This window comes from Oncorhynchus keta, chromosome 21 (assembly GCF_023373465.1).
Source record: "Oncorhynchus keta strain PuntledgeMale-10-30-2019 chromosome 21, Oket_V2, whole genome shotgun sequence".
Taxonomy (NCBI): domain Eukaryota; kingdom Metazoa; phylum Chordata; class Actinopteri; order Salmoniformes; family Salmonidae; genus Oncorhynchus; species Oncorhynchus keta.
Genome location: NC_068441.1, coordinates 58,950,220 through 58,963,898, shown reverse-complemented (window position 1 = coordinate 58,963,898; position 13,679 = coordinate 58,950,220). Strand labels below are relative to the sequence as shown.

Below are 13,679 nucleotides of genomic sequence, written 5' to 3'. Positions count from 1 at the left end.
ATAGTGAGGTAGTGGTATAGTGAGGTAGTGGTAGAGTGAGGTAGTGGTATAGTGTGGTAGTGGTATAGTGTGGCAGTGGTAGAGTGAGGTAGTGGTAGAGTGTGGTAGTGGTATAGTGTGGTAGTGGTATAGTGAGGTAGTGGTATAGTGAGGTAGTGGTAGAGTGAGGTAGTGGTATAGTGTGGTAGTGGTATAGTGAGGTAGTGGTAGAGTGAGGTAGTGGTGGTATAGTGTGTGGTATAGTGGTGGTATAGTGTGGTAGTGTGGTAGAGTGAGGCAGTGGTAGAGTGGTAGGTGGTAGTGGTAGAGTGAGGTAGTGGTAGAGTGTGGTAGTGGTATAGTGTGGTAGTGGTAGAGTGAGGTAGTGGTATAGTGAGGTAGTGGTAGAGTGAGGTAGTGGTAGAGTGTGGTAGTGGTATAGTGAGGGTAGTGGTAGAGTGAGGTAGTGGTAGAGTGAGGTAGTGGTATAGTGTGGTAGTGGTATAGTGTGGTAGTGGTAGAGTGAGGCAGTGGTAGAGTGAGGTAGTGGTAGAGTGTGGTAGTGGTATAGTGAGGTAGTGGTATAGTGTGGTAGTGGTATAGTGAGGTAGTGGTAGAGTGAGGTAGTGGTATAGTGTGGTAGTGGTATAGTGAGGTAGTGGTATAGTGAGGTAGTGGTAGAGTGAGGTAGTGGTATAGTGTGGTAGTGGTATAGTGTGGCAGTGGTAGAGTGAGGTAGTGGTAGAGTGTGGTAGTGGTATAGTGTGGTAGTGGTATAGTGAGGTAGTGGTATGGTAGAGTGTGGTAGGTAGTGGTAGAGTGAGGTAGTGGTATAGTGTGGTAGTGGTATAGTGAGGGTAGTGGTAGAGTGAGGTAGTGGTATAGTGTGGTAGTGGTATAGTGTGGTAGTGGTAGAGTGAGGCAGTGGTAGAGTGAGGTAGTGGTAGAGTGGTAGAGTGAGGCAGTGGTAGAGTGTGGTAGTGGTAGAGTGAGGCAGTGGTAGAGTGGTAGAGTGAGGTAGTGGTAGAGTGAGGCAGTGGTAGAGTGGTAGAGTGAGGGATTAATCTTATTGAACCAAACAAAGAGATTGATGCTCCTCTGGCCATCAGTGCATATTTCTACACACTTTTGCATGACCTGATTTGTTGATGTATTTGGGTGTGTGACTGAATTGCATGTCTATAAATAGATTCCAAAATATATATTTTTATATTTATATGATCAAAATATTTACTTTCTACCCCTAAAAAATGGAACATTCATTGCAAATGCATTTCAAAGACGTATATACGCCATGGGCCCTTCAAATGGACGAGCATTCCTTTCCTTCAACATTGTGCACAATAAATCCTTTTATCTCTCGCTCTCTTTCTTCCTCAGAGTAGGGAGGTAGGCTAATTTAGCCTAACCAAATTTCGTAATTTGTTTAAAGAATTATTTTAGCATGCAAATTCATGTTAATCGATGTTTCCTTCCTCTCGGTCTGAGAGACTGGCTGGTCTGAAGAGAGGAGGGGCATAGAGAGCGTGCTCTTATAAACCTTCAACTGCATATCTTCCTCAAATCCATAAACACCGTGATGCTAGTCTACTGGTGTAAACAGGGGTACGCTTCATTAGGCTTCTCGATATTGGCCGGAAATTAACCGTGTTGATGAAACGTTTTGGACGTTTGGTTCCATACTGAATTCGAAAGCAAAATTGGGATTCAGCAGCAAAGAAAAGGTTGGAGAAGTTTTACGTCTACGGCGAATAGAAGAAGAGGACGCATCGGATTCTGCAACAGCAAAGGACTGTTATTTACTTCAGTGTCCATTTCAGGATGTTATTAACTTCCTTCATCAGAGTGTCTTCTTCTCTCCCCGTGTTCTAGAATAAGGAAGGACGCATTGTTAATGTGAATGCCTGTCTCTACGGTAGAGAGAGATTAAACCCAAGGAGGAAGAAACGGTGAAGCTTTTATTGCGCTCCGCCTTTCCCGCGTGCTGAACTGAACCATGCAGCATCCCTTGGACTTGGGGGCTCACTATTATCCCCCGGAGGTTCACCCCGACCACCGCTCCCACTCACACCGCTACCGAAGCTTTATGATCGAAGAGATTCTCACCGACCACCCGGACCATAAGGTGTCTACCCCGGCAGGGGAGCTGCTCAAGTTCGGAGTACAAGCTCTGCTCTCGGCGCGGCCATACCACAATCACCTGGGTAAAACTGCGATGCTTTTGGTACTAACTTGTTTTTAGAGGGGAGATGTAGCCTACTCAACTTTGTATTCAAAATTACTCAAATTATTATATTGCATTTTCTATTAGTCTTTGTTAGTCTTCTCTTGAGGACTGCTTATGGTTTTCCACTCAAAACAACTCGTTCTGTCATAAACCTAATTGTCCTAAATGGCGAGCGTAAAACATTGATTTAAAACATATTTGCATATGATTTACATTCGTTTCCTTCGTATTCTTTTCTTATTTTCTTATACAAAGTGCACAATCTAGATGATAAAAAAAATGTATGTCGAAACCTAGGCAATAAGGGCAGGCTTGCCAACGGGTTAATTTTATGCTTCTCAAAATAAGTAATCGACAAAAGTGCGTTGTAGTGCGTGCCATAGCTCAATATTCAACATACCTTTTTGGGGAAAAACAAGATTCCAATTCCATTGGACTTTCAACAAGGGTTCTATATAGTCATATAAACTGTAGTCTATCGAAATGTATAGACAAGTCTGAGTCATTTGTGAATATTTCCACTCATGGAGCGAATGGTCACAATGGGTCACCAGACTTCAGAAAAGACGATGCGGGCCGTCGTCTTCTTCTTCTTCTTTACGCAGCCAGGTCTCTCCAGGGTATTGGGCTCATGTCTATGTACAATTGCCATAGTATTAGCATTTTGTTAAAGCTGTTTACATTGATTGGCCATACAATTTGTAAAACGAGGCCTTGTTTATCGAATACCACTATGTTTTGCATATCAGCAGGTCATGGGCCATATGAAATTGGCTCAGGGAAATTGTATTGGTGGAGGGAAAAACAGACCAATTCAAACATTTCATGAAGTATATGCATAATAGGTTTGCTTATCAACATTTCAACCAAGTTATTACATTTCTACATTTCCTGACTGAATTTAGCATTTAATTGTTATTAATTCCAATATAATAAACTATTTATAATAATCAAATAATTACAATTACATTCAACAATTCAATAATTATTATTTGTAGTAGGTCTATCTATGTCTCGTCTAATAGACCTAATAAAAACAACGACAATATATATGTATCACTACTAGTACTATACTACTACTTAAATACTATCATAATAACTCATAAAATAATATTTGTTCTTATAATTATAGAATCAAATGTTTCTGTATTTATTTTAACCTATATTTTACTAGAACATATGTAATCATCACGTAGAACCAATTAAGAAAATAGCCAAGTGTGTGGCCTATAGGCGTTGTTAAAAGTATTATTTTCGAGTAGGAGTTCAATGGGGGATAATCATATTTATACGTGAAATTGTTTGATTTACAGTTTTGAAGGCAGACCAATCGGGTATCCTGAAGTTCCCGATGTCGCCACTCTCCTGCTCACTGGGATCACCGTTAGGCTCCGCTCTCCTATCCGGGGCTCCGGGGCTCCACGGCGGCTCAGCTTCCCACCACCTCCCGTTGGACCTCCACCTCCGGAGCAAGCTGGAGCACGGCGGAGACGGCAACAGCAAGACCAAGAAAGGCCGCCGGAGCAGGACGGTCTTCACTGAGCTGCAGCTAATGGGCTTGGAGAAAAGATTTGAGAAACAGAAGTACCTTTCAACACCAGACAGGTATTTCAATAAATTAAACCATACAATTAACCTTATTTATCCCCAGGGGGCTATTATTGCTGTGGGTAAAAAAAGCGACTCGCAAATTAGTCAGATATACAACACAACACAATAACATAGGCCTACAATCAGTCATATCTCTCTCTAAAACGGATGACACGAATGCAAGATATTGACACCAATGTAATATATATCTTAACATTTTAGATATTGACTCAAATGTTGTTTAGTGCGCGATGTGAAATTGGATTGAAATGAAATAAAATCTCTCATCGCCACTTTGTCCCCATACAGAATAGATCTGGCTGAGTCTCTGGATCTGAGTCAACTACAAGTCAAGACCTGGTACCAGAACAGACGAATGAAATGGAAGAAAATAGTAAGTTCTTATTTCTTATTATGAACAATATGACAAGGAGGCGAGTGGTTTTGATAAATAATAATATTAGTTTACTTGTCCATTAACATGGTTTTATGGTAGGCCTAAACAGTTTAATTGTAGATTATGTTTTGTCGTTTTAAAACTTGAATTGTTTCTACTGTACAGGTCCTACAAGGAGGAGGATTGGAATCTCCAACCAAACCAAAAGGCCGTCCTAAGAAGAATTCCATCCCGTCGAGCGAGCAGCTTTCGGAGCAGGAGAGGTCTGGAGACGTCGACCGTCAATCGGACGGTTCCACCTCGTCACATTCAGACACTAACCAAGAGGAATAATAATGTTGGTGCTCCGACTAACTGACAACTCTCCGAAGACGTTCACCAGACGTTCATACAGCCTCTGGGATGCGTAATGGTGGTCGACGGTTGAATCGAAGTGCCTTGCCCTTGACTTCGATATTTTTGGCACTTATATAGAGAGACTGATGTTGGCCTCCCGTAGGAGAGGCGGAACTCTATTTTTATTACTAGTATCGTCCTCCAGACACTTCCTCCTTGGGACGAGGTTACTTTTTGTATGCTATTGTCACATCTTCTTTCGTAAATCAATGTGTTGTCAATACCTATGCTTCCATTCGCGTCACGCCGAACTAACCGTTACGGAGCGGTTGCGGAGGGAGGGAGGGAGGGAGGGAGGGAGGGAGGGAGGGAGGGACACACATCGAGCAGTAGGTGCACTCTTTCATTGCCTCCATTCAAATGACCCACTTTACCAATGCGTCTTCTGTTCTGCTTTTGTTTAGCATATTTACATGTTTTATTAGGCTATGTTTTTATTATAAGGACATTGTTGGATGTAATTAAATATTTTTTCACTTACACTTAATCGTTCTTTTATTTTTTTTATATCGAAAGGAAATTAGACCAAATTTGCTATTTCCTGCAATCACATGAGAATGTTGATGTTGTTGGCAGCTGGGAGGTAATTTTACCCCCAAAGCATTTCCCTTCATCGACACATAGTTTATATTCCAGCGCTGTGATGTAAATCGTTTAAATCGTTAACATTACGCACAATTCTACATGATATGGAGCTCTGGGTTGAGTTGAACGAAAACTAAATATGACGACCAAAACGAAAGAGGAACCTTCAATTATATTACTTTACGGTAATTTGACACAAGTATAATCTAACGCCATTACACCAGAGGCAACTTCTCGGTTCTTCAATGTGAAGACTCAGAACTGCGATTCTCGGCCTAGAGGCAAATCCAATAGTCTAGCAATTAGTGTCGCCACTCCAATTGCAAATGATACTGTCCCGTTGCAAATATTGCAATATCTAATCACACCTGTTTAATTAGGAAACAAATAGCCCTTCTGGTTAAATTACATCTCAACTAAATGCTGGCCTTTAGACTCGGAGTGCATTGTAATTCTCTTTCAACAATGGTGTTACCATAGTGCAGGGTATGCGTGAAGAACGCTCTACGACATATGTCGTTTTTCAATACAACCGAATAGTATCCTCTCTCTCATATTCCCAATGGGCCCGATTCAGACTTAGGAAATGTATGCATTTCCTACCCATTTCTCAGTAGTTGGTATTCAGACATGCCTTATGAAGGTGTGTAATTGGCTTTGCAGGCGTGGTTCTCTTGCTCACACTGAATACATTTAATTCAACCGCTGAAAACCATGCCACTTGCCGGCCTATATATTTTCTTGTGGAGTTTTCATTCCATAGGGTTTTCAGGACATTTATGAAAATCTATCCCTTCAAATATGGTGTACCTTTAATTTGCTCTACAGACTCACTAGAATATATGGAGTGAACGTTCAGAATATTAGGGATCAACGAAAGATAGCCATGTAAATTCTTCTCCATTCCAGCTCCGGTTTGTAGATTTAAATATACCCTGATCTTGTATATGATGGGGGGGTTAGGAAAGTATCTATGAATAATAATAATAATAAAAGCTAGTTTGGAGATCCTTAATGTAAGAAATATATTGATGAATCAAAAAAATTCCATGGTTTGATTAATCCTAAAAGTTGCCTTGTTTAATTGTTCAATCCATGAAATATTGGAAGGTGAGAAAAGTGTAGAATAAGGGGTTGACCAGTAGTCCTGTACATCTATCCTGATAATCCTCAATAGTCATGGAACTGTGATGCCAATAGTGCAGTCTTTGGGAACCGTGCTCCAGGCTCCAGGTTTAAACCGCTACATATGGTCTGCTGTACCATAATGATTCCAATAGGCCACATGTACCAAATGATTGCAGAAGTTGTAATACGTTAGTCTAATATGATCCACCATTGAATTATTGTTGCCAGCGATTTATAACGTGCAATAGATCTAAAATATTTATAATTTATATTTACAATTCCCTTCTCCAAACAGATTACTCATTTACCTAGCTCTTATCAATAACTCTCAAGTTGTAAATTACAGTTTGTGGAGAATGGTGTTATTTACAGTGCGTGGAGAATGGTGTTATTTACAGTGCATGGAGAATGGTGTTATTTACAGTGCATGGAGAATGGTGTTATTTTCAGTGCATGGAGAATGGTGTTATTTACAGTGCGTGGAGAATGGTGTTATTTACAGTGCATGGAGAATGGTGTTATTTACAGTGCATGGAGAATGGTATTATTTTCAGTGCTTGGAGAATGGTGTTATTTTCAGTGCATGGAGAATGGTGTTATTTTCAGTGCATGGAGAATGGTGTTATTTACAGTGCAAGGAGAATGGTGTTATTTACAGTGCTTGGAGAATGGTGTTATTTTCAGTGCATGGAGAATGGTGTTATTTACAGTGCATGGAGAATGGTGTTATTTACAGTGCTTGGAGAATGGTGTTATTTTCAGTGCATGGAGAATGGTGTTATTTCAGTGCATGGAGAATGGTGTTATTTTCAGTGCATGGAGAATGGTGTTATTTACAGTGCATGGAGAATGGTGTTATTTACAGTGCTTGGAGAATGGTGTTATTTTCAGTGCATGGAGAATGGTGTTATTGTCAGTGCATGGAGAATGGTGTTATTTACAGTTCATGGAGAATGGTGTTATTTACAGTGCATGGAGAATGGTGTTATTTACAGTGCATGGAGAATGGTGTTATTTTCAGTGCATGGAGAATGGTGTTATTTATAGTGCATGGAGAATGGTGTTATTTACAGTGCATGGAGAATGGTGTTATTTTCAGTGCATGGAGAATGGTGTTATTTTCAGTGCATGGAGAATGGTGTTATTTACAGTGCTTGGAGAATGGTGTTATTTACAGTGCATGGAGAATGGTGTTATTTACAGTGCATGGAGAATGGTGTTATTTACAGTGCTTGGAGAATGGTGTTATTTACAGTGCATGGAGAATGGTGTTATTTACAGTGCGTGGAGAATGGTGTTATTTACAGTGCATGGAGAATGGTGTTATTTACAGTTCATGGAGAATGGTGTTATTTACAGTGCATGGAGAATGGTGTTATTTACAGTGCATGGAGAATGGTGTTATTTACAGTGCATGGAGAATGGTGTTATTTACAGTGCATGGAGAATGGTGTTATTTTCAGTGCATGGAGAATGGTGTTATTTACAGTGCTTGGAGAATGGTGTTATTTACAGTGCATGGAGAATGGTGTTATTTACAGTGCATGGAGAATGGTGTTATTTACAGTGCATGGAGAATGGTGTTATTTTCAGTGCATGGAGAATGGTGTTATTTACAGTGCGTGGAGAATGGTGTTATTTACAGTGCATGGAGAATGGTGTTATTTACAGTGCATGGAGAATGGTGTTATTTACAGTGCATGGAGAATGGTGTTATTTACAGTGCATGGAGAATGGTGTTATTTACAGTGCATGGAGAATGGTGTTATTTTCATGGAACCCACAGGTTGCTCAACATTATTCATGTTTCTCCTCGCATGTTAATGTGGTGGAATGATGAGGTAATTAAATCAAGGTAAGAATATGGCGTCTCTGTAGACATTCGATTCCCACCCCAAACGAATAGCGGGTGAATAGCATGCTATTCTCATGCTTAAAATAGTCAGAATATGTGTAGAGAGAAAAGTGCCTAAAAGGGAAATTATGTTCTACTTATGCACGCCTAACTAGGGTCGGAATTCCCCCCAATAAGAATAATAATCGATGTGCCTCAGCAGAGATCCGGTGTTCCGGGGCAGGTTCCTGACCAGGTTCCTGACCATGTTGCTGACCATATACAGTAAGTCTAGTTTCCTACTCCTATCGTCCATTGAAGCTAAGGACAGTTCCACATTTTGTCCGGGTCCCGCAATCAAACAAGTATGACCCGAATCTTATCAACAAATTCAAACGCCACTAATTTACAAAAAAAAGTCGTTTTGTCTCTTTCAGTCAGACATTATAACCTGTAGCTGTTCAAATCAAATCATATTCTATTGGTCACATACACATGGTTAGCAGATGTTAATGCAAGTGTAGTGAAAGGCCTGTGCTTCTAGTTCCGACAGTGCAGTAACATCTCACAAGTAATCTAACAATTCCCCAACAACTACCTAATACACACAAATCTAAAGGGGTGGATGAGAATATGTACATATAAATATATGGATGGGTGATGGCTGAACAGCATAGACAAGATGCAGTAGATGGTATAGAGTACAGTATATACATGTGATATGTGTAATGTAAGATATGTAAATATTATTAAAGTGGCATTATTTACAGTGGCATTGTATAAAGTGACAAGTGATCCATTTAGTAAAGTGCCCAGTGATTTGGACTCAATGTTGGCAGCAGCCCCTCTGAGTTTAGTGGTGGCTGTTTAGCAGTCTGATGGCCTTGAGATAGAAGCTGTTTTTCAGCCTCACGGTCCCAGCTTTTGCAGTAGAGAGGAAGAGGCAAAGCTAGAGGTTTTAGAGGTTTCACTCTCGCCAAAATATGTCAAAAATAAGACCAATGCGTTTCTATTGGCTTATTTTGGATCTAAACGTCTCGCTTGCCTTCATGCCTTTGGGACAGACTCGCATAGTTATGGCGGAGACATGAGCATCTCGTCATATGCATATCTTTGTTTGCAGTCACGTTGCCCGTTTGACAAGATATATATATATATATCATAATTATGTTTTACTGGTAACGTTAAACATTTCTCCAATCATTGGTGAGATCTGATATTCTGTGCAGCGCAAGGCGAGGCTTCATAGGCCAATGTAATATCGATCACATATGAAATCCTTTCGTTCTAAATTCGAGCTAAAGTTAGAGTACAATTAATTACTTACAAAAAAAGGCATGCTCCTGACGAAGAGCTCTAAAAGTAAGTAAATTGCCGTTTTTACACAGAATAGATATATGGTGATGAGACTGAAAAGATAGAAGCTGATTTCGTCAACCTTGTGATGCTCCCCATGCTTGTTAGTGCCCATTCAACATATTTGCTGCTTCTTCACTCAATTCGGTATTTAAAGTCTCCCTTCCTGTTTTACATTCCCTGAGACCAACCAGAAAGTATTCCCTTGGCCAAGTATTCCCAGCGTTGTATAAAACCGTCACACATTTGGTATCTCGTTTCCGCATGACCACATTTTGCACGAGGACAAAAACTATAGGCAAGCTTCAACGATCTCCATCCGTGCAGCGGGACGTTTTACTTGTCCCAAATGTCCGGCTAAATCATCCCTTTGTCCTGCATTTGGGTATTTTAAACGTGGTCCCCCTAATTGTAGCTCTAACAATCTTTGATAAGAAACGACTGTCTGATGCATTCGTTCGCAATTAAACCTAAACGTTTTGCAAATGTAACAATATAGTGAAAATGAAGATTATTTAGGTTACACTGTATCCACATATCAGATTGCAACAGTCTCTGAAAGATTATCAACTATCAAGAACATCAAGAACATCAACTATTTAGCATCTAACAAATATCGCGGTAGCATTTTTATGTTTTTAGTCGCAGTGACATTATTGACATTTTCCTCCTTTCAAAGTGATATATATATTTATAGGTCTACAAACAGTATAACCTCAGCCTAGCGCTGGTGACGCTCTTCAAATAAAGCAGTTTGGTTGAACCACATCACAGGACGATGGCTTTTTAAATGTTCCATTTCAGGGCGAAGTGTTTAGCAATAAAGTTGGTTGCGGGAGATCTTCAATTTCCATGAAACCCTGCAGCTCTGTGAGGGAGGCTTTACACTGCCTGGTAAATATGTGGTAACGCAAGAATAGTTTCAGAGATTCCAAGTTATTTATTCTTACAGAAATATTTACAGAAGTCTTCACATCAAAGGATTTGACGTAAATGAACTTCTGTTGATTTGAATATAGGCTAATTAGTGTAGATTCCAAGGCAACGGACGGATTGGTTAAATAACCTTGGTCGACATTTCTTCATAATGGCCTTCTCCAGAATCACTGGGTTGAAAAACTCTCAATGATGTTTATTGTCTTACGTGACGAGTATTGTTTTTACATCGTCCTATAACACGTCCTCTCTGTCTCCATTAACCTGGGTTTTGACTAAGTGGAATACAGCTACGAACAGAAGTGACTTTTTCGTAGCAGGTTAGGAGAACTAATGTTGCAGGTTAGGGTAATTAATGTAGCAGGTTAGGGTAATTAATGTAGCAGGTTAGGGTAATTAATGTAGCAGGTTAGGAGAACTTACGCAGCAGGTTAGGAGAACTTACGCAGCAGGTTTGGATAATTAATGTAACAGGTTAGGGTAATTAATGTAGCAGGTTAGGGTAATTAATGTAGCAGGTTAGGAGAATTAATGTAGCAGGTTAGGAGAATTAATGTAGCAGGTTAGGATAATTAATGTAGCAGGTTAGGATAATTAATGTAGCAGGTTAGGGTAATTAATGTAGCAGGTTAGGATAATTAATGTAGCAGGTTAGGATAATTATTGTAGCAGGTTAGGAGAATTAGGTTACTGTAGATGTAATCCATCTAGTCACAACCATTTATGCCGCGTTCAAATGCTACTCAGAACTAGGAAACTCGGAAATGTCTGACTTGCTTTCGAAGAACGCGGCACTTGTATAACTACAGCCAGCAAGTAGCAAGGCTGAAATCTCAGAGTTCCGACAAGCACTTGAACGTGGAATAACCTGACGTGCCGCGCACTTTTATGCATAGTTATGCGGTCTCTCCCGTGGCAGGTGTAATGGTGCTTTCAAGACAACTGGGAACTCGGAAAAAGTCAAATAAGGACATCATGACATCAGTGATCTTCAGGTCGTAAATTCGGAGTTTTAGAAAGATGTCCGAGTTGGATGACCGTTCAAAACTATTTTCCCAGTTGGAGCTTGTTTAAAAAAAAAAAATCAGTTGTTTTTAACCCGGCATAAGATAATTGAAGCTCACCTATCAGTCATTTTGCAGAAAGAATAGACCCTCCAATCACAGATATGCGATCATGGCCCGTTTTCTACACTAGCAGGCAGCAGATTCATGCTGCATTCAAAAAAACTGGGAACTCGGATCTCAGAACTTGGAAATATCCAACTTCCGACTTCAGTGGTTTCAAAACAACTGGGTACTCGGAAAAAAACGAGCTCCGACTGGGAAAAATCATTTTGAACGGTCATCTAACTCGGAATTCCAAGTCGGGAATTCGGGCCTCTTTCTTGAGCTCCGACTTTCCGACCTGAAAACCATTGACGTCATGATTTGACTTTAAATTTTGTATTTTTTTTTTAACCTTGGTCCCATTTGTCTTGAAAGCACAAAATAGCCGCTTGAAACACGTTGGCCCGTGACAATATGACACAGACTATAGTTGATTTGTGTTTAGGTGAAATGAAAGTGTCTCATATTCAATCTACTCCTACGGTCCGACTAAGTAGGAACGATGTTGGATGCATACTAGCCTAATAAAATAGGCATGAATAGGCCCAAAACCAAACAATTCCAGAATACTATTGGAATTCCCAATTTCTACCCTAATGTTCGTGGTCAATAGGCCTATAACATTAATGCATTATGCTATAATTAAATACAATTCATAATTTAGGCCATAGCAAAATATTTAAGTTAAATTTAATTGCTTTTTGATAGCCTATACTTGTTTTATTTTTTTAACATCGACATATTGTATCATATCACACCAAAAAAACGTCGACATATTGTATCATATCACACTAAAAAAACGTCGACATATTGTATCATATCACACCAAAAAACGTCGACATATTGTATCATATCACACCAAAAAACGTCGACATATTGTATCATATCACACCAAAAAACGTCGACATATTGTATCATATCACACCAAAAAACGTCGACATATTGTATCATATCACACCAAAAAACATCGACATATTGTATCATATCACACCAAAAAACTTAAGCTTAGCCTATCAACTATAACTGAACTTCTAGGCTAGGCTCTAGCCTACACTTAAATACATATTATATTCTATAGGCTACTAATGTCAGTGTAAAACAAAAACAAAAATAGGGCGGTAAATAAAGGAAAGGCTATTGTCAAATACAAAAACGTTAATGATCCATGTTTTACATAGCCTGCAGATACAGTATGTGTCTATAACAGTACTGATAGGAGGTACAAGGACAATACAGATTCAACATCTCAGACAAATAGGCCTCATCAGCCGACTACTATTACCGCCACGGTATAGTGTAGCGCTTTGTAGCCAACAGTGCTTTCGCTTAAGGAACTAAATCTTACAATATAAACTAAACTTTTTGATGACACCTAACCAAGAAAAACGAAAGGCCCAAATGGATTGTAATATATATATATATATAATATATATAATACAAAACAACAAGTCAATGCCACATGAATAAAACAATACATCGACATGCCGTAAACCTATTTTTCTATCGCGACTTTTTGTTTATTTTTCTAAATTTTTCCGCACTACTAATGGGTTCCTTAATTTTAGCAAAACTTCATCCACGAAGAACTGAAGAAACCTATGAGTCCCCTTTCCAAAATGTGATACAATTTAAAAAGCACTTTACGTGGCATTCAACAGGCCTAATTACATGACTGTTGGATGTGAGGTAGCCTACCGGCCCAGGGGCCCGTATCACTTTACCAAGATGGCTAGCCTTTATGGAAAAGTAGATTTATAATCTCTAGATGAATATCCAAAGAACCTCAAAATATAAACACCTGCAGGTTTTACCCTTCTGGAGACTCTGGGCCATTCACTGGTGTAGTGGGGATTGAAAAAAAAAAAAAATTAAAACAATAAATAGCATCATTTATTCATATGGAATTGTTAAAAATATCATTGATTTGTTTTGAACAAAATGCCAATATTTCGGTTAAATGACTATTGATGTTTGGCCTTGTACGTGGTCTGGAAGCAATAAGAATGCTGCAGATTGATCAGCAGGCTTGATTTGATTTAAATCATGTTTATACTAACCCAACACTCTATTATTATTGAACTCGTTCCCATGGCTACAGTGTCAAACACTGTGTTTACTTGAATTATAGTTGCCACTTAAATG

At 39.4% G+C, this 13,679-nt stretch overlaps 1 protein-coding gene across 1 annotated transcript; it reads left to right on the top strand.

Moving 5' to 3' along the window:
- The first annotated feature begins 1,553 nt into the window (after positions 1-1,553).
- On the top strand, positions 1,554-4,861 carry barx1 (BARX homeobox 1). Its single transcript, XM_035796055.1, has 4 exons — positions 1,554-2,183; positions 3,520-3,811; positions 4,106-4,190; positions 4,359-4,861. Exons 1-4 carry the CDS (start codon positions 1,976-1,978, stop codon positions 4,524-4,526), a joined length of 753 nt encoding a protein of 250 aa, XP_035651948.1. The 5' UTR covers positions 1,554-1,975; the 3' UTR covers positions 4,527-4,861.
- Positions 4,862-13,679: the final 8,818 nt, after the last annotated feature.